Below are 25,872 nucleotides of genomic sequence, written 5' to 3'. Positions count from 1 at the left end.
GATGGAAACTCTTGTTTCTCTAGTTCTGGAGTGTGTTACCTATTTCTTCTTTGTAGTTAATCTCTTTGAGTATTTTCTCTAGTGCTGGTTTTGAAGACATAAATTCCTTCAGTTTCTGTTTGTCATGGAAGCTTCTTATTTCTCCATCTAATTTGATAGAAAGTTTTGCTGGGTAGGAAATTTTGGCTGGAAGTTGTTTTCTTTCAGAGTTTGGAATATGTTACTCCAAGCCCTTCTGGCTCTCATGACTTGGTTTGGGAAGTCTGGAGTGATTCTAATTGTCTTGCTTCTGAATGTCACTTGGCCCTTTGTTTTTGTTGCCTTTAAGATTCTCTGCTTGGGAGACTTCCGGGAAGATGGCGACCGAGAAAAGCCTCAACAACAAATCTCCATTACCACAAAATCAGCGCCTTTCATAGCCAGAAAACACCATCACCAGTGAAACAAAAAATCACCAGGCTCCAGAGAGAAAGCGGACTGAGAACAGAGCCACAGAGGAGATACACCGGCCTCGCGCCCAAGGACGCGGCAGAAGCGGCAGCAGCGCCATACTGCCGGAGGCACCGGCGAATTCACCGGACGGCTACAGCAAGCCGAGGTGAGCCACTGCGGAACTGCTAGGCGGGATTTCTCCGCGCAGAGAGCATCTAAAGCTCCCAGTGGCCGAGCTCAGCACACGCTGCAGGGATTCAGAGTAGAAATCAAAATCAAGAAGAAAAACGCCAGCCCCATAGCCAAGGGCGTAGCAGCGGCGCCATATTGCCACCGGCGGCAGCAGCAGAGAATCCACCGAATCCGGTACAGCTACATCTGCGTACTCAAGAACAGTGAGTCAAATTGCGGGCCACAGAGGAGAAATCCCAGTACTGTACTCCCTGGGACTTGACCAAGTGGGGGAGGGGCGGTGGCAGAGATATCACACCATAGGAGAATGTGCAACCTGGCACCCCCCACAGTCTAAAGCAGCCTCTATCGACTCTCTGGGTCGGAGACTCTGTGATAAAACCCAGTAAAGGAGCAGTGGGGTCCGAGATACTACTGACTCGAGATCCAGAACACCTTAAGGGAAGTCATAGTGACCCAAGGGAAGAACCCAGAGAAGGCAAAAACATCAGAAATCATGGGAAAGAGGAATAACACTGGAGCAATTAATGCCCACTACCCCACAACATCAGAACCCGATAAAACAGAAAATCAGAGATTTCTAGAAGATCAAATCAGGAAAATAACTGTAGAAATAATAGAGGTGCTTCGAAAAGAACTCAGAGAGAGCCAAAAAGAGATAAAGGATGCAATTAATGAAGTAAAGGCCTCAATTCAAAGCACAAACACCCGATTAGAACACATGGAGAACAGAATCTCGCTCTTAGAAGATGAGCAATCCAAAAATGAACTCATAGTTTCTAATCTAGAAAAAAATATCCGACAGCAGGAATCTGATATTGAAGAAATATGGGCCCATTTTAAGAGAGCTAACCTAAGAATAATTGGAATAGAGGAGGGAAAAGAAAGTGAAACCAAAGGGATCAACAATCTCTTCAAAGAAGTAATAGCAGAAAAATTTCCAAACATAGAGCAAGAGGTTGATACAAAGGTCCAGGAAACTTATAGAACTCCCTTTAGACAGGATCGGAGAAGAGGATCCCCACGCCACATAATTGTCAAAATGACCAATGTGGAAGCCAAGCAGAGAATCTTAAAGGCAACAAAAACAAAGGGCCAAGTGACATTCAGAGGCAAACCAATTAGAATCACTCCAGACTTCCCAAACCAAGTCATGAGAGCCAGAAGGGCTTGGAGTAACATATTCCAAACTCTGAAAGAAAACAACTTCCAGCCAAAAATTTCCTACCCAGCAAAACTTTCTATCAAATTAGATGGAAAAATAAGAAGCTTCCATGACAAACAGAAACTGAAGGAATTTATGTCTTCAAAACCAGCACTAGAGAAAATACTCAAAGAGATTAACTACAAAGAAGAAATAGGTAACACACACCAGAACCAGAGAAACAAGAGTTTCCATCCAACAGACAATTAAGATTGGTTATCTGTGGAGATTCATTATTTATGTTAGTCTTTTACCTATCTCTAAATGGTATTGTTTGCCTTTATTGTTGTTAATTTTTAGGATTTCTAGTTGGAATATTAATATACCTTCAGATATAGCAATTGGAAATATTTTATCCCATTCTATTAGTAACTGTTAACTCTGTTTACATCGTCTTTGGATATACAATTTTTTTATTTTTTTATTTTTTAGGGAGTCTGTATACTCCTCTGTTGCCTGTGCCATTGAAATCATAACCAAGAAATCACTGCCAATTTCAATGTTGTGAGGTTTTATGACCCAGATTTTCTCCTAAAAGTTTATAGTCTTAAGATTTATATTTAGGTCTATTATCTATTTTGAGTTAATATTTGTATATGGGATTAGGTAAGGGTCCAATTTTATTCTTTTCCATGTAATTACTATTTTTTTACAATATTTAGTTAAAAGATTATCATTTCCACCACCAAATGTTCGTGGAAACCTGGAATAATTTATCTCTAGGCTTTTATTTAACTCCAATGGTTTATATATCTGCCTTTAGAATAGTACTACACTGTTTCAATTATTGTAGCTTTATATGGTTTGAAATCAGAAAATATATATCTTCTAGCTTTGTTCTTTTTCAAGATCGTTTTGGGTACCTAGACTCCATATTCCATATTAGGATAGATTTTTTTCTGAAAAATAAATACATAAATATATGATAGTTTCACCTAAAAAATAGAAAAAATAGATTCTCTGGTAAGAAAGAAAGCAAAAAGAAATATTGGAATGTTATCTTTAAGTCATCAAAAGCTTGGTATCAGACAAATGAAACTGTTATGTGAGATTATCATTTTTAATTTTAGATAAATTGCCATAATACTAGATGTCAACTACTAAGCCAAGCATGGGAGGGAGGGATAGGGAGAGAATGGGGTGGGGATTGGGTGGGGGCTGACTGGGAAAAGTGTGCATGTATGTCTACAAAAGTATGTATCCTACTATGATGTATGAATACAGTGCACCAATTAAAAAAAAAAAAGATTATCTGCTTGGCTTCCACATTGGTCATTTTGACAATTATGTGGCGTGGGGATCCTCTTCTCCGATCCTGTCTAAAGGGAGTTCTATAAGTTTCCTGGACCTGTGTATCGACCTCTTGCTCTATGTTTGGAAAATTTTCTGCTATTACTTCCTTGAAGAGATTGTTGATCCCTTTGGTTTCACTTTCTTTTCCCTCCTCTATTCCAATTATTCTTAGGTTAGCTCTCTTAAAATGGGCCCATATTTCTTCAATGTCAGATTCCTGCTCTCGGATATTTTTTTCTAGATTAGAAACTATGCGTTCATTTTTGGATTGATCATCTTCTAAGAGCGAGGTTCTATTCTCCATGTGTTCTAATCAGTTGTTTGTACTTTGAATTGAGGCCTTCATTAATTGCATCCTTTATCTCTTTTTGGCTCTCTCTGAATTCTTTTCAAAACACCTCTATTATTTCTACAGTTATTTTCCTGATTTGATCTTCTATAAATCTCTGAATTTCTGTTTTATCGGGTTCTGATGTTGTGGGGTTGTGGGCATTCATTGCTCCATTGTTATTCCTCTTTCCCATGATTTCGGAAGTTTGTGCCTTCTCTGGGTTCTTCCTTTGGGTCACTATGACTTCACTTAAGGTGCTCTGGATCCCGAGTCTGTGGTATCTCAGATCCCACTACTCCTTTACTGGGTTGTATCACAGAGTTTCAGACCCAGGGAGTCGATAGAGGCTGCTTTAGAATTGTGGGGGGTGCCAGGTTGGGCGCTCTCCTATGGTGTGATATCTCTGCCACTGCCACTCCCCCACTGGGTCAAGTCCCTGGGAGTGCAGTACTGGGATTTCTCCTCTCAGGCCCGCAATTTGACTCACTGTTGTTGAATATGCAGATCGAGCTGTAGTGGACTCGGTGAATTTGCTGCTGCTGCCGCAGGTGACAATATGGCGCCGCTGCCACACCCTCGGCCGTGAGGCTGGTGTATTTGTTCTGTTTTTGAGCCTTTTATTAACTTTTTTGTAATACTGGGGGTGGAACCCAGGGGCATTCTGCCTCCAAGCTACATCCCCAGCCCTATTTTTTATTCTTTATTTTGAAACAGGATCTCACTGAATTGATTGCGAATGGCGATCCTCCTGTCTCAGCCTCCCAAATGCTGGGATTACAAGCGTGCACCACCATACTTGGCTTTTTTACTTCTATTTTGAAACAGGATCTTGCTAGGTTGATGAGAGTTTCACTATTTGCTGAGCTGTCCTGAAACCTGCGACCCACCTATCTCAGGGTCCTGTCTCAGCCTCCCAAGTACTGGGACGACAGGCATGCCTTGCTAAAAGCATACCTTGCTAAAATTTGGAAATTTGCATAATTATGGCTCCATATATCTCTTAAAGTAGTTATGCTTACCAAAAGATTATTATTAATAATATTGCCATTATTTTTTGTGGCACTTGGGTGGAACTGGGAATTGAGTCCAGGGGCATTCGACCTGCGAGCTACACCCCCAGCCCTATTTTTTATTCCTTATTTTGAAACAGGGTCTCACTAAGTTGCAAAGGGCCTAAGTAGCTGAGGCTGTCTGCGAACCACAATCCTCCTATCTCAGCCTCCCAAATGCTGGGATTAAAAGTGTGTGCCACCACGCCTGGCTTCCCCAGTCCTATTTTATTTTTATTTTAAAACAGGGTCTCACTACTTGCTGGGGCTTTCCTTGAACCTGTGATCTTCCTGTTTTAGCCTCCCAAGTGGGATTACAGGTATTTGCCACCACACCCGGATCTTAATTTTATTTTGAGACAGGGTCTCACTAGGTTGGTGAGTCTCACTACTTGCTAAGGCTGTCTTCAAATCTGGGATTCCAAGTACTAGGATTATAGGCAAGCGCCACCATGCCTGGATGTAATTTTTATTTTATGGACTATCTGCATCAGAATTACAAGTGTGCAAGCTGGGCATGGTGGTGCACGCTTGTAATCCCAGCATTCAGGAGGCAGAGACCAGAGCTTTGTGGTTCAAGGACTATTGAGTGAAGCTCTTCACAACTCAGTGAGACCCTGTTTCAAAAATAAATAAATAAAAAATAGGTGTAGCTCAGAGGTCGAATGCCCCTGGGTTCCATCCCCAGATCTGAAAAAAAAAAAAGAAAAAAAAAAGAAAACAGAAACAGGGTTTCACTAAGTTGCTGAAGGCCTCATAAGTTACTACAGTTGTTCTTCAATCTACGATCCTCCTGTCTCAGCCTCCCAAGTACTGGGATTACAAGTGTGCGCCTCTTGTGCACACCTGGCTATTTTTTTTTTTTTGAAACTTGGATCTTAAGATGGGCATGGTGGCACATACCTGTAATCCAGTACTGGCTATGACAGAAGATCTCAGCAACTTAGTGAGGCTCTCATCGATTTAGTGAGACCTTGCTTCTAAATAAAAAATAAAACAAGCCTGGGGGTATTAGCTCTGAGGTTGAATGCCCCTGGGTTCCATCTTTAGTACCACAAAACAAACAAAAAGCAAACAAAGAGGGCCTTACTAAATTGTGAAGGGCCTAAGTAGCTGAAGCTGGGTTTGAACCTGCAATCCTCCTGTCTCAGCCTCTCAAATACTGAGATCACAGGCATGCAACACCAAGTCCAGGTGTTTGTATGTGTGGTGCTGGGGATAAAACCCAAAAGCAAAGAAAAGAAGAAAAAAACCCATCCAGAAGTGTTCTACTTGTAAGCTACTTCCCTAGCCCTATTTTATTTTTATTTGGAAACAGTATGTAGCTAAGTTCTTTTTTTTTTTTTTTTTGTGGTACTGGGGGTGGAACCCAGAGGCTTTCTACCTCCGGGCTATACTCCCAGACCTTTTTACCTTTTTTATACTTTTTTTGGAAACAGGGTCTCACTAAGTTGCTGAGAGCCTCACTAAGTAGCTGAGGCTGGCTTCGAACCCACGTGATCTTCCTGTCTCAGCCTCCCAAGCGCGGGGATTACAAGCGTGTGCCACCACGCCTGGCTTTGTAGCTAAGTTCTAAAGAGTCTCCTTAAATTGCTGAGACTAGCTCTGAATCTGTGATCCTCCTGTCTCATCCTCCCAAATAGAATACAGGCATGTGCTACCACACTCAGCTTCGTGTGTATGTGTTTTTACTGGGGATTTAACATAAGGCCATTTTAACTCTGAGCTACATCCTCAGTCTTATTTTTCATTTTGAAACAGAATCTTGTTGAATTGTTGAGGATGATCTCAAATCTGCGATCCTCCTTGATCAGCCTTTCCAAGTACTGGAATTACGGGTGTGCCTACCTGTGGAACACCTGTGGGATATCTGTTTTTTGTGGACCTGGGGATTGAACCCAGGGGCATTCTACCCCTGAGCTACACCCCAGCCTGATTTTTTTTTGCAATGATGAGGATAATACTCCAGGGGCATTCTACCTCTAACCTACACCCCCAGCCCTATTTTTTATTCTTTATTTTGAAACAGGGTCTCACTGAGTTGCAAAGGGCCTCACTAACGTGCACAATCATGCCCAGCAGATATCTGTTTTTTTAATGAGCACTGTAGTTTTCAAAATTGGGAGAGGGGAGCCAGCTGTGGTGGCACATGCTTGTAATCCCAGTACTTGGGAGGCTGAGACTGGAGGATATTCGTTCGTGGCCAGCCTCGGCAACTTAGTGAGGCCCTCTAAATTTAGCAAGACCCTGTTTCAAAATAAAGAATAAAAAAAATAAGGTTGAGGGTGTATCTCAGAAGTGGAATGCCCCTGGGTTCCATCCCTAATAATACCACAAAAAAAAATGGGAGAGGGGAAAAGTTATATTTAGCATGTTTTTGTATGTGTGGTACTGAAGAGGGAACCAGGGGCATTCTACCTTCAAGCTACACCCCCAGTCCTATTTTTTTTTGGTGGTATTGGGGGTGGAACCCAGGGGCTTTTCTCCCTCCGGGCTATACTCCCCAGACTTATTTTATACTTTATTTGGAAATAGGGTCTCACTAAATTGCTGAGAGCCTCGCTAAGTAGGTGAGGCTGGTTTCGAAACTGTGCGATCCTCCTGTCTCAGCCTCCCAAGCGCTGAAATTATAAGTGTGCGCCACCACGCCCGGCTCCCAGCCCTATTTTTTATTCTTTATTTTGAAACCGGGTCTCACTGAGTTGCAAAGGGCCTCGCTAAGTAGCTGAGGCTGTCTGTGAACCACGATCCTCCTGTCTCAGCCTCTCAAATGCTGGGATTACAAGCGTGCGCCACCATGCCCGGCTTTATTTAGCAATCTTTTTATGTATGTATGTATGTATGTATGTATGCATGCATGCATGCATGCATGCGATGGGTCTTGCTATACTGCTCCAGCTGGGTGTCTACTTCTTGGGCTCAAGTGATCTTCCTGTCTCATTCTCTCAGGTAGCTGGAACTAGAGGCATATGCCACCATTCCTGGCATGTGCTTACAAAATACTGTACTGTAATTTCAAAGATTCTGGAATTGCAAGAAAAAGAAAAGCTTTAACTAACGATAGAAAAAAAAAAAAAACTTGGAGCTGAGTGTGGTGGCGCATGCTTGTACTCCCAGTCCTTGGGAGGCTGAGACAGAAGGACTGCAGGTTCACAGACAGCTTCAGCTATTTAGTGAGACCTTCCACAACTCAGTGAGACTGTTTCAAAAGAAAAAATGAAGGGTGTAGCTCGGAGGTAGAATGCCCCTGGATTCCATCTTCGGTACCGCAAAAATTAAAAAAAAAAAAACTTGGTTATTTCCACAATGATTTGCAAACAAACCTGAGATCGCCTTCCCACATAAGCACTCTACTATTGCACTTAATGCAAGGCCCTCCGACACTCATGCTTCTGACCTTAGTTTAATGGTAGTCCTTTTCTACTCCAAAGCTAATACCTCTTCTGGTGTGACCCTGAACAAGTTCCTGCATTTGTAAACTGGAAATAATAACACCTATCTCATAGATGGTTCAGTGTTAGATGAGGTCAGGTAAGCAGAGCTCTCTTGTACAAGAGGCTGGCACAATGAATAATAGCTATTATTTTATCAAATCAAGCTCTCATAGACTGTTTCTACTTCCTCTCATTCAATCCTTCAACCCACTTGCCATCTGGTTTCTGCACCCATCATTCTAATGAGACTGCTTTCACCAAGCTCACCAATGGCCAGACCTAAATGACAAATTTCAGGCCGTCTTTGATTGGACTTTCTTACAAACACTCCTCTGGCTCCCCTCAAAACAGTGTAATCTGGTTTCCACATATTTCTGTGACCGGGTGTGTTGTTTTGTGGTGCTGGGGACTGAATCCAAGGCTGTTCTACCTCCAAGCTACACCTCCACCCCTTTTTATTTCAAAACAGGGTCTTGCTAAGTTGCTGAGGCTGACTGTGAACTTGTAATAGGTCTGGGAGTGTAGCCCGGAGGTAGAAGGGTTTCCAGAAACCCCACTACCACCAAACACACACACACACACACACAAAAAAAAAAAAAAAAAATTGGTCTGAGGGTATAGCTAAGAGGTAGAGTGCCTCTGGGTTCAATCCCCAGTATCATAATAAGTCAACTGTTATGCAGAGTTTTGTTTTTCACTCCTTAATCTTCCCCCTCCCAGGGCCTTATAAGTGCTAGGCAGGCATTGTACCACTGAACTATATACCCATCTGTAACTGCTTACTTTTGTAAATTCTATTTATTTTTGTGGTAGAACTGAATCTAGAGGCATTCTACTTCTGGGCTATAGCGCTCAGCCCTATGTCCTGTTTCTTCCATCCATCGATCCATCCATCCATTCATCCAGTGTTGGGGGATAAACCCAAGGGCATTCTACCTCACAGTTACACCTCAACCTTTTTTATTTTATTTTTAAATTTTATTTATTTATTTACTTACTTATTTATTTATGTATTTATTTTTGCAGGTCTGGGGATGGAACTCAGGGGCATTCAACCTCCAAGCTACACCCCCTGCCCTATTTTTATTTTTTATTTTGAAACCGGGTCTCACTGAGTTGCAGATGGCCTCACTATGTAGCTGAGGCTGTCTGCGAACTGCGATCCTCCGGTCTCGGTCTCCCAGGTACTGGAATTACAGGCGTGCATCACCATGCCTGGCTCCTTTTCAAATTTTAAGAATTATTTTAAGTTTACCAACGCCAATAGCAGCTACTCAGCAAGGCCTTCTCTATTAATTTAGAACACTCAGCCAGATGTGGTGGTTCATGCCTATAATCCCAAGTACTTGGGAGGCTGAGACAGGAGGATTGCAGGTTCAAAGCGGGCCTCAGCAATATAGAGGCCTGCAGCAACTTAGCAAGACCTTGTTTCAAAATACATACATACATACATACATAGCCAGGTGTGGTGCCTCATGCTTGTAATCCCATTACTTGGGATGCTGAGATAGAAGGAATTCAGGTTCGAGGATAGCCTCAACAAGTAGTGAGACGCTCAGTAACCTAGAGAGAGACCTTGTTTCAAAGTAAAAAATAAAATAGGGCTGGGGATGTAGCTTGGAGATAGAATGCCCTGGGTTCAATCCCCAGTGCCACATAAACAAACAAACAAACAAACAAACAAATAAATAAGGCTGCGGGTATAGCTTGGAGACAGAATGCCCCTTGGTTCAATCTTCAATACCCCCACCCCTACAAGTTCTTACAAGTAGGGCATGGTGGTGGCACAGGCTTGTAATCCCAGTTCTTGAGAGGCTGAGACAGAAGGATAGCAGGTTTGCAACGACTTAGTGAGATCCTGTTTCAAAATAAAAAATGAGGTAGAATGCCCCTGGGTTCAATCTCTAGTAACACGCGCGCGCGCACACACACACACACACACACACACACCCCTTACAACAAACCTTTAAGAAAAATACATCCCTATGTAAAATAAAAATGGTTAAGAATATTGGTAATTATCAGTAGAATATAGGTGATTCTCTATATTTTCACTGCAGACCAACCTGTGGTATCACAATAAGCTTTGAATTTACAAGTGAGCTAAGAATTCTTATGGAGTATATAGTCAAAGGAATTATATTCTATTAGGTGGAATCTCATGATTAGTTATACAAAATTGATTTGCTTCATGATTAGAAAAGGATCCACAATTGCCCCTTTAAAAATAACCATCTGAGCCGGACATGGTGGCGCACGCTTGTAATCCCAGCATTTGGGAGGCTGAGACTAGAGGATCGTGGTTCATGGATAGCCTCAGCTACTTAGTGAGGCCCTCCACAACTTAGTGAGATCCTGCTTCAAAATAAAGAATAAAAAATAGGGCAGAAGGTGTAGTTCGGAGGTAGAATGCTTCTGGGTTCCATCCTCAGACCCGCAAAAACACAGACCCCCCCCAACAAAACCAAAATAAATAATAAAAATAGGGCATGGGTGTAGCTTGGAGGTAGAATGCCCCTGGGTTCTATCCACAGACCAGCAAAAAAAAAAATCATCTGAGCCAGGTGTGGTGGTGCACATTTGTAATCCCAGCGCTTGGGAAGCTGAGACAGGAGGATCACACAGGTTTGAAGCCAGCCTCAGCTACTGAGTGAGGCTCTCAGCAACTTAGTGAGACCCTGTTTCCAAATAAACTATAAAATAGGGTGAGGGTGTAGCCTGGAGGTAAAAAGCCCGAGTTCCACCCCCAGTACTACAAAAATAAATAAAAATAAATAAAAATAATCCTCTAAACTGAGTTTGGTGGTGTACGCTTGTAATTCTTAGACTTGGGAGGCTCAGACAGGAGGATCACAGGTTTGAGGATAGCCCCAGTAAGTAATGAGATTCTCATCAACCTAGCGAGACCCTGCTTAAAAAAAAAACACACACACAAAAACCAAAAAGGGCTGAGAATATGGTTCAATTCCCAATCCTAAAAAACAAACAAACAAACAAACCAAAATCATCTAAGTTGGGCATGGTGGCGCACACTTGTAATCCCAGTACTTGGGAAGCTCAGGTACTTGGGAATCACAGGTTTTCGGCCAGCCTCAGGAACCTAGTGAGGGCCTCTATAACTTAGACTGTTTCAAAATAAAGAATAAAAATTCTACCTCTGAGATTCACCCCCGGCCCGATTTTTATTTTTAGACAGGGCCTTCCTAGGTTTTGAAGGCCTCACTAAATTGCTGAGGCTGCTCTTGAACCTTTGATCTCCCTGTGTCAGCTTCTTAAGTACTGGGATTAGGGCATATACCACCATTCCCAGGCCCCAACTCAAAATCCACACAACAAGCTGGGCCTGGTGGCACACACTTGTAATCCCAGCATTTAGGAGGCTGAGACCGGAGGATCGCGGATCGTGGTTTGCTGACAGCCTTAGCTACTTAGTGAGGCCCTCTGCAACTTAGTGAGACGCTGGTTCAAAATAAGAATAAAAAATAGGGCAGGGGGTGTAGCTCGGAGGTCAAATGCCCCTGGGCTCCATCCCTAGACTTGCAAAAAAAAAAAAAAAATCCACAGGCGACAGTATTTGCAAAGGTGAAACTGGTCAGAAACATGTATGTCCCTATCACTCTGAATTACATTATGACGCAAGACTACAATGCACCAATACAATAAACTCTATTAAAAAATTTAAAAAATCTTCTTGAAAAATAGTATATGATCTTTATCATTCCTGCCTCATCTCCCATCTGTTCCTCATCGTGCCCCTGGCTGGATTCCAATTTTACTACTGTGCTAAAGTGCTATGCTCAGGTCACCAACCCTAGGGCTCTCTCTCAGGCCGGATTTTATATCTCTGCAGTACATGTTTTCTTTCTTTTCTTCCTTCCTCCTTCCATGACAAGTGTCACTTTTAGGTTCTTTTGTGTGTGTGTGTGTGTGTGTGTGTGTGTGTGTGGTACTGGGGTTTGAACCCAGGGGCATTCTACCTCTGAGCTTCACCCTCGGCCCTATTTTTTAGTCATTATTTTTTATTTATTTATTTTTTGCAGTACTGGGGATGGAACCCAGAGCATTCTATCTCCAAGCTACACCCCCAGCCCTATTTTTAGTCTTTTATTTTTGAAACGGGGTCTCAATGAGTTGAAGAGGCCCTCACTAAAGTAGTTGAGCCTGCCCGCAAACTGCAATCCTCCTGTCTCAGCCTCTCAAATGCTGTGATTACAAGCCTGCGCCACCCTGACCAGCTAGGTTTTCTATATTTGATGGCTCTTAAATATTGGTCTTCACCAAGATTCTGTCCTCCACATTTTTTTTTTTTTTTTTTTGCGGGCCTGGGATGGAACCCAGGGGAGATCCTGTCTCAGCCTTCTGAGTACTGGGATTACAAGTATGCATCCCCTCCCTCTCTCTTTCCCTCTCTCGGTACTGGGGATAGAACCCAGAGGAATTCTACCTCCAAGCTGCACCCCCAGCCTTATTTATTATTTATTATTTATTATTTTTATTTTTATTTTTGGTGGTACTGGTGTTCCTGGAAGCCCTTCTACCTCCGGGCTACACTCCCAGACCTATTTTTACATTTTTATTTGGAAATAGGGTCTCCTAAGCCAGCGCGCGGGGCTGACTTCGAACCTGCGCGATCCTCCTGTTTCTGCCTCCCAAGCGTGGGGATTACAAGCGTGCACCACCACGCCCGACTATTTTTTATTTTGAAACAGGGTCTCACTGAGTTGCAAAGGGCCTCACTAAGTAGTAGCTGAGGCTGTCCTCGAACCGCAATCCTCCTGTCTCAGCCTCCCAAATGCTGGGATTACAAGCATGCACCACCATGCCCGGCTCCACATTTCTTTTTTTTGTACTGAAGATTGAACCCTGGGGCATCCTACCTTTGAGCTACACCCCCAGCTGGATTTTGTTTTTTATTTGGAGACAGGGTATCACTAAATTGCTGGGGTCCTTGCTAAATTGCTGAGGCTGGTCTTGAAACTGTGATCCTCCTATCTCAGCCTCCCAAGTACTGGGATTACGGGTGTGTGAGATCACAGCAGGCTTCCTCCATACTCTTGATCCTGCATGTGCTTCCCCGATGATTTGACCTACTTCCAGTGCTGCACAAATCCTAAACTTTATACCCAAGCCTACCTGAAACTCCAACCGAACACAACATCTATTTACCCTACCTTCCACCCTTGGCTTTTCCAGTGAATGATATCACCGGTTAATCAGTCACCCAAATCAGAAACCTATGTCCCATACTCCTACTTTCCAATAATCAGTCACTGACAGGTGCCTCTTGTTCCATCTCTACTGTAAGTGCCTCGGTCACATCGAGGCTTCCGTGACCTCACCTGTCATCACTCCTCTGCAGTCTAACCACATTCCTACTGCTGCTAGTGATTACACTAATATAAGTATTTTATCTGGAGGCTTAGAATTATTGTATTACATATGTTCCTTATATTCTAGCTACTTAGAGCTATGCTCGTAATACTCTGTCCCCTCTTCCTAGAATGTCTTCCTACCCCCAATGCCAGCAGTCTGGTAAACTTTTCCCTATTCTTCATGGGGGGGGGTGTCTCTCTCTCTCTCACTGGAAACTGAACCCAGAGGCATTCTGCCTCTGAGCTACACTCTCAATCCTATTTTATTTTGGTGGTACTGGGGGTGGAACCCAGAGGCTTTCTACCTCCGGGCTATACTCCCAGACCTTTTTTTTTTAAATATCTATTTTATTTGGAAACAGGGTCTCACTAAGTTGCTGAGAGCCTCACTCAGTAGCTGAGGCTGGCTTCGAACCTGTGTGATCCTCCTGTCTCAGCCTCCCAATCACAGGGATTACAAGCTTGCGCCACCACGCCCGACTTCAATCCTATTTTATTTTGAAACAGGGTTGTACTAGGTTGATAAGTCTCACTATCTGCTAAGGCTGTCCTCGAAACTGGATCCTCCTGTCTCAGACTCTCAAGTACTGGGGTTAAGGCATGCACCACCACATCTAGCATATCTCTCTTGCGAGGTTGCTGAATCTCCCAGCGGGGAGTGTTGGTGCACACATATAATACCAGTAACTTGACAGGAGGTTTAAGATCTTGTCTTGCTAGGTTCCTGAATCTTCCTACTTCTGAGGCTGAATTTGTGATCCTCCTGTCTCAGCCTCCTAAGTACTGGGATTACAGGCATGCACCACCACACTTGGCTTATTTTATTCTTTATTTTGATATGGGGGTTTCTCTAAGTTACTACATACTGGCCTCGAACCTGTAATTCTCCTGTCTCAGCCTCCCAAATACTAGGATAACAGGCATGTACCACTATGCCTGACTCATGATCTTTGTTTGTTTGTTTGTTTGTGGGTCTGGGGATGGAACCCAGAGGCATTTAACCTCCAAGCTACATCCCCTGGCTATTTTTTTTATTCTTTATTTTGAAACAGGGTCTCACTAAGTTGCAGAGGGCCTCACTAAGTAGCTGAGGCTGTCCGTGAACCGCGATCCTCCGGTCTCAGCCTCCCAAATGCTGGGATTACAAGCGTGTGCCACCACGTCTGGCTATGATCTATCTTTTTAGTTTCTTCAGATGGACTTAGTGCACATGCCTGTAATCTCAGTACTTGAGAGGTTTAAGACCACCCTCAGGCACCCAGTGTGGTGGCGCATGCTTGTAATCCCCGCTCTTGGGAGGCGGACACAGGAGGATCGCGCAGGTTCGAAGCCAGCCTTAGCTACTGAGTGAGGCTCTCAGCAACCTAGTGAAACCCTGTTTCCAAATAAAAAATAGGGCTGGGGGTATAGCTCAGAGGTATAATGCTTCTAGGGTTCAATTGCTAGTAACCCCCACCAGAAACACACAAAAATCCCAGCTGGGAGTGTTGGTGCAAACCTGTAATCCTAGTACTTGGGAAGCTAAGACAGGAGGATCACAGTAATATCAGCCTCAGCAACTTAGTGATTTTGTTTCAAAACAACAACAACAACAAAACCCAAACAAAAAACCAAACAAAAAATAACAATACTGGGTATGGCGGCGCATGCTTGTAATCCCAGTACTTGGGAGGCTGAGACATGCAATCAGACACAACATTTTTCCTCTGTATTAGCATGTAGTAGGCTGCTCCATAAAAAGACAAGTGGTTTGGTAAATGTTAAAATGAATGAATGAATACTATGTATCCAACCAATTTCCCAAACCAAAATTCTAGAAGTCACCACCTTCCATTCATCCTTCTCTACTCCAAAGTCTTGTTTATCCTATCTAAAATGATCTCAAATCCATCTCCCTCCTCTCTATCCAATGTCACAGACCCATTCCCCCTTACTTGAACTACATTTGCTTCCTTCCAAACCATTCTCCACACTATTGCTGAGAATTTTTAAATTTTATTATGAAAATAATTCATACTTATAAAAATGCAAACAATACAGAAATAAAAACAAAATACCCACCTGGTATACATACAACCACATAAACCTCTCCCCTTCATTAGCATTCCTCAGAGGATATCACTGCAAACAATTTAGCATAAATCCTTTCATACCTCTTCCTTTGCATATGCAAGTATACATAAACACATAAATATACACATGATTGTTTTTTTACAAAAATGGGACCATACATGTCTGTGACATATGTTTCTTCATTTTTTTCTTCATTCAATAAGCAGAAAATTTCTAAAACACAAATCTGATTATATTGCTCCTCTAGAGTTCATTTCTCATAATGTAAAACTCATTCATTAGTAGCAATGCAAAGCTCTTGATGACATACTTCCTGCTCATCTTTCAGTCATATTTCTAGTAATTCCAGCATTAAAACATGAACATAAACCATCTAAATCCTTCCCGAAGCAAGGCAGGTACAAACAAACAAACAAACTAGGAACACACTGCCATTTCTAGATTTTGGCTTTTTTACTTCATGTGACATTCTGCCTGGACTTTTCCATCAGGCAAGCTCCTACCAATTAATTCAATAATCAGCTTAAAAAATTACCTCTAGGAAAATTTCCTAACTTTTTTCAAACATGATCACTCCCCTATTTCCCCTATACTTTACAGCTAGCTTCATAATTGCACTTATCTCATAGTACTATAATGATTTAGTAAGACATTTCGAAATCCGCTCCCGTCACCCAACTTGATGGTGAGCTCTTTACGGAAAAGGGATGGGGTCTTATTTACCTTTGCATCCCAAGGATCTGATAGAGTGCTTACAAAAAGCAGATACTCAGTAACATATCTGTTGAGGATTTAATGGCTCTAGAAACATTTACTGAATGCCTACTTTGCACAGAACCATAACCTAAGCATGAAAAGAAACAGAAGTACAATCTTTGCCCTAAGAAAGTTACCGTTTCCGTACTATTTCCCCTGGGGGAGGAACAGACACATTTACAGGGCAACATTTCATTTCTGACATACAGGCGTTCCAAACAGTCATTTGCCTTAAATCCTTTAGGAACAAGGCATCTTCTAATCAAATAAATAAATGGGCAGTGTGTCCAAAAGCTTTGCTTTTTAAGTATGGCACAGAGCTGACCAGAACCCAATTCCTTGTTCTAGCAGGGGTATTCTCCCCTATTCCAGCCTGCAAATTAGAAAACTGAAATGATGCCATGCTTAGAAAATTTCTAATATACCAAGAAAATATGAAGTTATTAATCCTTTCAGAATTTTTCCTCCTTCCCCAGGGAAAAGTTGTACCAAGAGCAATAAATGGAATTAAAGGAGGGCACTGGAAAAGAGTGAGCGTGCTCTCTTTTTGGTAGTGGTAAGGAGGAAGAGGGTTGCCTTGTTTGACTCAAAGGGTGACATTGCCCCAAGATCAGGAGATGTGATTCAGTATCATTTACTTATTTTTAAAGGCTAAAGTGTTAGTTATTATGGTGATTTCAGGATCAGACACTGTACAAATATTAACAAATTGGGGAAAAGTGAACCACCTAGCCTGGAGAACAGGAAAGGCTGACCAAGGAGGCCTAAAGGAAGCCTCATTCATCAGAGTCCAAGTCACTGTCCCCAGCAATGGAGTGGAAATCCTCACTGTCCTCCTCGTCCTCTGACAGGTGGACCTGGCTTAGTACACTCGGCCCAGAGCGCTGCTCTTCCTCCTCATCTTCTTCCTCCTCTGATACCTCATACCCACCGATGCTGCTGAAGCTTGTGTCCTGGGTGTTCGACTTGGGATCAGGCTCCTCCTCATAGCTCCCATAACTGAGAAGAGAAACATGTCATTTCTCAAGCTCGGGCATTGTCCTGTAGCTGATCATTCCCATTCTCAGTGCCACCAATGATCAGCCCATCTCACCTCCCCTAGACACTAACGTGACTGATTCTGGACCGCTCTACATCTCCTTAAGAAAAAAATGAACCTGTTCTGAAACAACTTGTCAACTTCATATACACAAGTACTGGGTGAAACTCTTCTCTATTCCCCAAACAACACACACTGCCAAGCTAGCATAAGCATAAATGCTCTAACAGCTTCACAGCTTCACCTGCCACTTACACTTTCCCTCACATATCCAGCCAAAGTTAGCCAATCGTCCTGGAGATTCTCTCGGCACTTTATCCGGTCTCCGTCCCCTCCTTTCCATCCCCACTCTGCCTGTCTAGCTTGGCTGTTTGTTAACTCTGGCCTGCACTACTAGAATAGCCTCCAGTCGTGCTCTCTTTCAGTTAATTCTTCACACTTCTGCCAGAGTGCTCTTTCTTTTTTGTTTGTTTGTTTATTCTTAATTTTACTTAAAAAACCACACAAGTAATGCACATTTCACTGGTTAGAAAAATTAGAACATACACCAGAAAAAAATCACCAATAACTCCGCCACCCAGAGATAATCTGTTGGTACATGACCTTCTAATTTTGTTATATGTACTTCAGATGCCTAAACATTTTCTTACAAATGAGATATTCTCTATGTTCTTCAGAAACCCGATTTTCCACTAATGACTATAATGAATATCTTTCTGTGTCGATAAATGTGTTTATAGCATAATTTTAATAACTTCATGGTATTCTGCTGAATAGCACTGTACCATGATTTAACAGTCTTTCACAAGGACATTTCAGCTGTTTCCAATTGTTCCATTATGAGAAACGATGCTATGATAACTATCCTCATACAAACATATTAATGAAGGCATTTTATTACTCCCATAGAATAATTTCCTAGCTATGAATTTTGGGGCCAAAAAGGATACACATTAAAAACTTTTATCTTATCTTATTGTTTTTATTTTTTTGGTGGTACTGGGGTGGAACCCAGAGGCTTTCTACCTCCAGGCTATACTCCCAGACCTATTTTATACTTTATTTGGAAACACGGTCTCACTAAGTTGCTGAGAGCCTCACTAAGTAGCTGAGGCTGGCTTCAAACCTGTGTGATCCTCCTGTCTCAGCCTCCCAAGCGCTGGGATTACAAGCGTGCGCCACCACGCCCGGCTTCACATGAAAAACTTTTAATTTTAGCGATAAGTTGCTATACCCATCTCGTACTACTTTTCCTTTTTTTTTTTTCTTAGTATTGGGGATTGAACCAAGGAGCATTCTATTTTGAAGCTATACCTCTAGCCCTGTCTTCCTTTATTTTGAAACAGGGTCTCACTAAGTTGCATAGAGCCCAAGTAGCTGAGGCTGGCAGAGAACCAGTGATTCTCCTGTCTCAACCTCCCAAGTAGTGGGATTAAAAGCGTGCTTGCTCCATCATGCCTGGCTCCTCACAACTTTCTTTTTTTGTGGGTCTGGGGATGGAACCCGGGGACATTCGATCTCTAAGGTACAGCCCCTACCCTATTTTTTATTCCTTATTTTGAAACAGAGTCTCACTAAGTTGCAGAGGGCCTCGGTAGCTGAGGCTGTCTGCGAACTGTGATCCTCTGGTCTCAAGCCTCCCGAATGCTGGGATTACAAGCGTGCGCCACCACGCCCGGCTCCTCATACTCTTCCTGACACCAAACGTTATCATTCATTTTAATCTTCACCGGTCTGATATGTAAAAAACTGCAGTTAGCTGTTTTATTTCATTTCTTTGACTATGGAAGTTATTTTTTTCATATACTTATTGGCCACTAGCATTTCTTTTATAAATTACTAGTTCATGCTGTTTATCCATTTTTCTCTTGCTGTGAGAGCAATCTTTTTTTTGTGTGTGTGTGGTACTGGGGACTGAACCCAGGGGCAGGCTACCTTCAAGTTATAACCCAGCCCTGTTTTTTTTTTTTATTTGGAAACAGGGTCTCCCTAAATTGCTGAAGCTGTCCTCAAACCTGTGATCCTCTCGTCTTGGCTTCTCAAGTACTGGGATTACAGGCATGCGCACCATGCCCGGCTCAGTGCAACATTTTAAAAATGTAAGAGCATACTATTCTCTTTCAATGCCTGCACAAAACTTCAGGACCTTTATAATTTGGTCCTTACCTACTTCTTTAAGTAATTTATTTTTTTTATGTGGTACTGGAGATGGAAACCAGGGGCATTGTACCTCCAAGGTACACCCCCAGCCCTGTTTTTTAGTATTTTTATTTTTTGAAACAGGGTCTCACTAAGTTGCAGAGGGCGTCACTAAGTAGCTGAGGCTGTCTGCGAAACACAATCCTCCAGTTTCTGCCTCCTGAATGCTGGGATTACAAGCGTGCACCACCACGCTCAGCTTCCAGCCCAATTTCTTATTCTTTATTTTGAAACTGAGTCTCATTAAGTTGTGGAGTGCCTTGTTAAGTAGCCGAGGCTAGCCGTGGACCAGGATCCTCCTGTCTCAGTCTCCCAAGTACTGGGATTACAAGCGTGTGCCACCACGCCCAGCTACATTATTTGTGCCACCACGCCCAGCTACATTATTTCTTATTTTTAATTTTGCATGGCTGGGGATTGAACCCAGGGCTTCCCACATGATAGGTAAGGACTCTACAATTGAGCGATATCACCAGCCCTTTATTTTTTTATTTGCGGCACTGGAGGTGGAACCTAGGAGCATTCTATCTCTGAGCTATACCCCTAACCTTATATTTTATTCTTTATTTTGAAACAGGGTCTCATTGAGTTGCAAAGAGACTCACTACATAGCTGAGGCTGTCCTTGAACCACAATCCTCCTATCTCAGCCTCCGAAATGCTGGGATTACAAGCCTGTGCCACCATGCCTGGCTACCAGCCCTTTATTTTACTTTATTTTCTGTGGTACTGGGGATTGATCCCAGGGGTATTCTACCTTTCAGCTATACCCCAGCCCAATTTTATTTTTTTATTTTGAAAGAGTCTCACTGGTTGATGAGTCTCAACTACTTGCTGAGGCTGCCCTTGAATCTGTGGATTACTGGCATGTACCACTACATCTGGTCACCAGCCCTTTAATAAATCATTTCTATCACATAGATCATGGATCTTACATATAGATCAATCAAAAACTCTAGCCACACTGAGACAGCTGTATTCTCTAAAAGTATTTTGGGTCTCTGGGTCTTCACACATGTTCCTGGTCTCTGGAACATCTTTTGCTTTCTTTATCTAATTACTATTCATATTTGGCTCAGTTTCCTTCTCTAACCAGCTTCCTTCCCCTTTCGTTTCCAAGTTCTAGAGAAACCCAATGGTTGCCTGCCACAGAACTTTTTATGCTACCCTGTGATTGCCTGTCTACCTGTGTTAGGCTTCCTCCTAGACTGAATGCCTTAAGGGAAGGAAGCACATTTTAGTTGTTTTTGTACTTATAATAAATATATGCTGAATGAATAAAGACACTTATGTGCTTGCTGGGTAAATCTATCATATATTAAATCCAATAGGTTTTTCCCTCCTCATCTCATGCTTGTATTATCTATAAATATCCACCCATTGGCTGCCACAATGTCTACTTAGTAGATGCCTCTTCATCACTTAAGGCCCAATTCAAAATGTTCCCTTGTCTGTGAGGCTTTCCCTGCTGACTTTAAGCAGAGCGAGACACTCCCTCTCTTCAGTGGTGCCTTGGCACTTTGTACTTTTATTGTGTGTGTGGTACTGGGGGTGGAACCCAGGGGCCTTCTACCTCCGGGCTACCCTCCCAGACCTACTTTATATTTTATTTGGAAACAGGGTCTAAGTTGTTGAAAGCCTCACTTAGAAGCTGAGGCTGGCTTTGAACCTGCGTGATCCTCCTCTCTCAGCCTCCTAAGTGCAGGGATTACAAGCGTGCACCACCACGCCTAGCTTTGGCACTTATCACATTGTATTTGGAATGCTTTGTGTCAGTCTCTTCCACTAGAAGAGCTCCTCAGAGGCAGGCTATTTCTTGCTCCTCTGGGTATCCCCAGGGCCTAGCATAGTGCCTGGCCCTAGTAGGGGCTCAGGAAATGTTTGATGGAGAAAAGCAATCTGATGCTGGGCCCTTTGACATCCTAGCTGTGCATTGATGCCACAGCACTGTAGCATGTTGCTGCCGATTACCTGATGTTGCTATCCTCCAAAGCACGGGTCGCCTCCCCACCGTCTCCCTCATAGGACAGCATGCTTTCTTCATTGTCCATGCCCATCCTTGTGTTCTCCTGAAGCACGCGGGGCTGTCTGGGTCTTATACCACCAGATCCCACATCAGAGTCGCTTCCACTCTCACTCAACTGAATAGCTGTAAAAAGAGAAGAGATAAGCTTGACAGAAGTAACATCTTCAGCTAGGCCATCCAGAACGTGTTTCTCTAATACATCTACACAGACATGTTGCCTGTAATCTAAACCTCAGAGGCCTCTATAGTGGCAATACCTATAGTTTAGAGACTGAATCCAAATCACTTTTCTCCATCTCAGTCCAACCTACATGATTCCTATAATCTCTTCCAAGACAACCAATACCATGGATATTAATACAGAAAACATCCCCAAACAGGATATTTTTCCCTTAATTTTCCTTCTCTGTTGCCACACTTTGATCTTGTTTTTAGCATTATTCAAATCAAAGCTACTTAGGCACTGACTCTTTCACTGTTGTCTGCCTGTCTCTCTTTTGCTGGTTCTGGGGACTGAATCCAGGGGACTTCTACCTCCAAGCTATGCCCCAAGACCTTTTTTGTTGTGGTACTAGAAATGGAACCCAGGGACATTTTATCTCTGAGTTACATCCCTAGCCCTCTTTTATCTTTTCTTTTCTTTATTTATTTTTATGGTACTGGGGATCAAACCCAAGGGCTTTCTACCTCCCAGACCTATTTTTAAAAATATTTTATTTGGAAACAGGGTCTTTATGTTTCTGAGAGTCCCATTGAGAAGGTGAGGCTGGTTTCGAACCTGTGTGATCCTCCTATCTCAGTCTCCCAAGTACTGAGATTACAAGCACACCCACCATACCTGGCTTAGTCTCACCAAGTTGCAGATGGCCTCACTAAGTTGCTGAGGCTGACCGAGAACCTGTGATCCTATCTCAGTTCTCAAGTACTGGAATTACAAGCACATGCTACCATGCCCAGCTATTTTATTTTTATTTGGAAACAGGGTCTCACTAAGTTGGTAAGTCTCACTACTTGCCGAGGCTATCCTCAAACTTGCAATCCTCCTGTCTCAGCCTCTCAAGTACTGGGATTACAAGGGCGTACCACCATGCCCAGCCACTCTTATATCTCCTGTGTTGTGTTTCTTCACTTTTAAGGCTAATGAACTGTGACCATCCTATGAGTGAGTGTTCAGTACCCTCATGTGTATTAATAGAACTTCAAAACAAGAAGTTTCAGATAATAGCACATGTGGCCAAGAGCTTCACATTCTGTCCCAAGGGTGCTACAGTAAGCTATGTAAGAGCAGAAGCAAAGGAGCTTCTAGCGGGCCAATTATTTCTTTCTTTTCTTTCTTTTCTGTACTGGGATTGAACTCAGAGGCATTTTACTGCCAAGCTATACTCCCAGCCTGATTTTATTTATTTCTTACCAGAGAAAGGATTATCTCCTTCTTCATCACTCCCAGCATCTTCCTCATCATCTTCTCCTTCAGACATAAGCAAATCCTCATACAGGACACTAGCTTGAGGCTGTTGCACAGTTCCTTCCTCTTCATCTGCAAGATCACCGTCTCCATCTTCACCTTCCTGGAGGAGACCAGGTAGAGATCAGAGTCCCATCAATTGACTAAATAAGAGACAAAAAGCCACTACCAGCCCCATGCCCTCCCACGCTGCTGCCTCACAAGAAGTCATTTTGGTGGGTAAACTTGTTTCTTAGCTGTTCTAAGGATTAAAGTCAGACTGGGGCTCACCATAAAGACCCTCTGATAATACCTCGAGATTTGGCCTGCCCTATTCTACTGGGGCTCCTATCATGTAAGGGTATAATGTAACCATAAGCTTTCTGTAAGCATACTCACTGGGGCTGGAGTCTTAGGTTTCCCATCCTCCTCCTCCTCCTCATACCCTTCAATATCTACATCAGAGTCTTCCTCGCCCAGCCTACCTCGGCCCTGGTGCATCTGAGTAAGGAACACAAATAGCACATCATTGAGGGACGTGCCTGGAGGAGGAGTTAACCAAGGGCTCTTTACCCAGGACAGAGGCTCCTCCCTGATATCCTAGCCACCCCCACTGTGAGTGGGGGCTGCTTACATAGCACAAGGCATGTGCATTTATCTCCAGTTACTCTCCTTAAATCACAGCTAGGGTAAGAAAACCAAAGACCAGGAAAAGTCTTTGGTCTATTCTTACTGTATCATGTTTCTTTATAACCCAGGGTTTTGCTATAGTTTGTATTGGATTCTTAGGGATAAAAATCCTACCTGGGTTTTACACTCTACAGTGGAACCCTGACTGAAAATAACTAAAGGAATTCTGGATTCAGATTAGTATATCTTTACTTCTTTTTTTTTTGTGGTACCTGGGTTTCTGGAAGCCCTTCTACCTCCAGGCTACACTCCCAGACCTCTGTTTTATATTTTTATTTGGAAACAGGGTCTCTTAAGCCAGCGCGCAAGGCTGGCTTCGAACCTGCGCGATCCTCCTTGTCTCCGCCTCCCATGCGCGGGGATTACAAGCGTGCGCCACCACGCCTAGCTATCTTTACTTCTTAAAAGGCCAATTTAAAAAATTTAACGTTATAAATAGCTTTAATTTGGAGCCAGGCATGGTAGCCCATGCCTATACTCCCAGGACTTGGGAGGCTGAGACAGGAGGATCAGAAGATCAAGGACAGTTTCAGCAAGCAGTGAGACTCTCAGCAACCTAGTGAGACCCTGTTTCAAAATAAAATAGGGCTGGGGATGTAGCTTGGAGGTAGAATGCCCCTGGGTTCAATCCCCAGTATCATACACAAAAAAGCTTTAATTTGGGTTATACTATATATATAAACTAGTAGGCCAATCATTTCTTTTTTTTTTTTCTTTCTTTTATGTACTGGGGATTGAACCCAGAAGGCATTTTACTGCTAAGCTATACTCCCAGTCCGATTTTATTTCTTATTTGGAAACAGGGTCTCACTAGGCTGCTGAGAGCCTCACTAAATTGCCAAGGATGGCTATGAACCTGTGATCCTCCAAGTACTGATATGACATTATAAGCGTGAGCTACCACACTTGTTTTGAATTGTCATTGAATGAAATTGGTCTTTCTAGTTATCGGTTAGGTTGCTCTGATATCACATATAGTGTTGTTTTTTTTTTGTAGTACTGGGGTTTGAGTTCAGGGATGTTCTGCCTCCGAGGTATATCCCTAGCCATATTTTACTTTTTATTTAGAAACAGGGTCTTGTTAAGTTGCTGAGGCTGGCTTTGAACCTGCAATCCTCTTGTCTCAGCCTCCCAAATACTGGGATTACAGGTGTGTACCACCATGCCTGGCTCTCATATACTTTTTTTTTGCAGTGTTGGGGATGGAACCTAGGGGCATTCTATATACCCCAACCCTATTTTTTTATTCTTTATTTTATTTGTGGTACCAGGGATGGAATCTAGTACTTTCCACCTCTGGGCTATACTCCAAGACCTATTTTATATTCTTTTTGGAAACAAGGTCTCACTAAGTTGCTGAGAGCCTAGCTAAGTAGCTAAGGCTGGCTTCGAACCTGCGTGATCTTCCCGTCTCAGCCTCCCAAGCGCAGGGATTACAAGCGTGTGCCACCATGCCCAGCTATATTCTTTATTTTAAAACAGGGTCTAACTGAGTTGCAAAGAACTTCACTAAGTAGCTGAGGCTGGCTGCAAACTCTGAACCTCCTGACTCAGCCTCTCAAATGCTGGAATTAAAAGCATGCACCACCACGCCCAGCTTCTCATATATTTTTATATACTTATGCCTTCCTGGAAGTTTTACTGTGCTTTGACTCTGCCCATGGGGACAGACAGAAGACAATGCCAGTTATGTGGCCTGCTTCCTTTATAGTCTCAACCCCAAATCACAATTCTAATCCTTTATTCCCAGGGCCAAGGGGCCTAGTCATCCTCGAGTATGTCATATACCACCTCCTTCATTCCCTTACCCCTCATCCTCCAGGGATACTACCAATCTCACAAAGACAAAAGTAATATCCTACCTGTGTTACCTGTTTCTCTGGAGTAGCAGTAGGAATATCGAGGACAGACATATTGCTCTCATCTTGAAATACAGAGGCATCTCGAGACATACTGAGGGATGTATTGGTATCATACAAATCAGGAGGCTGTGGCACAAAACATATAATTTAGCTTCTGCCAAGGGAAGGGAAAAGACATACAGAAAATTTCCCTTTAGAGCACTCACTGCAGAAAAAGGTCATGCAGAGCAATCCAGTTAAAGAGAAAACAGTTTGCCCCAGCTTTATGGACAAATTTTTTGGAATCTTACAAATGTTGCCTATTCTAGCTTATAGATCTGATTTATGTGATCAGAAGCCTAGCAGAAATACATCAAAGCTAAGAGATAATTCCATGTTCTAATAACCTCTCTGGTCAATAACCTACAGCCTTCTGAGCCTTGTCTTACTGTTTTTAGATCCAGGGCTTCCTAACAGTGCTATTTTGATTGTTTGATT

General features: G+C 42.8%; 1 protein-coding gene across 3 annotated transcripts in view; it reads right to left on the bottom strand.

Moving 5' to 3' along the window:
• Window positions 1-16,912: 16,912 nt before the first annotated feature.
• The window catches only part of TAF1 (TATA-box binding protein associated factor 1), a gene marked incomplete at both ends in the record, with an annotated part of 100,436 nt that continues 91,476 nt past the window's right edge, over window positions 16,913-25,872 (bottom strand). For 2 of the 3 annotated variants that reach the window (XM_080718431.1, XM_080718430.1), the window contains 4 exons: window positions 16,913-17,135; window positions 21,345-21,522; window positions 22,811-22,967; window positions 25,396-25,521. In XM_080718431.1, the coding sequence (XP_080574557.1) occupies window positions 16,913-17,135; window positions 21,345-21,522; window positions 22,811-22,967; window positions 25,396-25,521 (684 nt within the window). Of the gene's footprint in view, window positions 17,136-21,344; window positions 21,523-22,810; window positions 22,968-23,242; window positions 23,345-25,395; window positions 25,522-25,872 lie in introns of all 3 variants that reach the window. The other variant, XM_080718429.1, reaches the window with a different exon arrangement.

The sequence above is a fragment of the Muscardinus avellanarius genome (genome assembly GCF_963383645.1).
Source record: "Muscardinus avellanarius genome assembly, chromosome: X".
In the NCBI taxonomy this organism is placed as follows: Eukaryota; Metazoa; Chordata; class Mammalia; order Rodentia; family Gliridae; genus Muscardinus; species Muscardinus avellanarius.
Note: the sequence above shows the minus strand (reverse complement) of the source record. Positions and strands in the feature narration are given on the sequence as shown.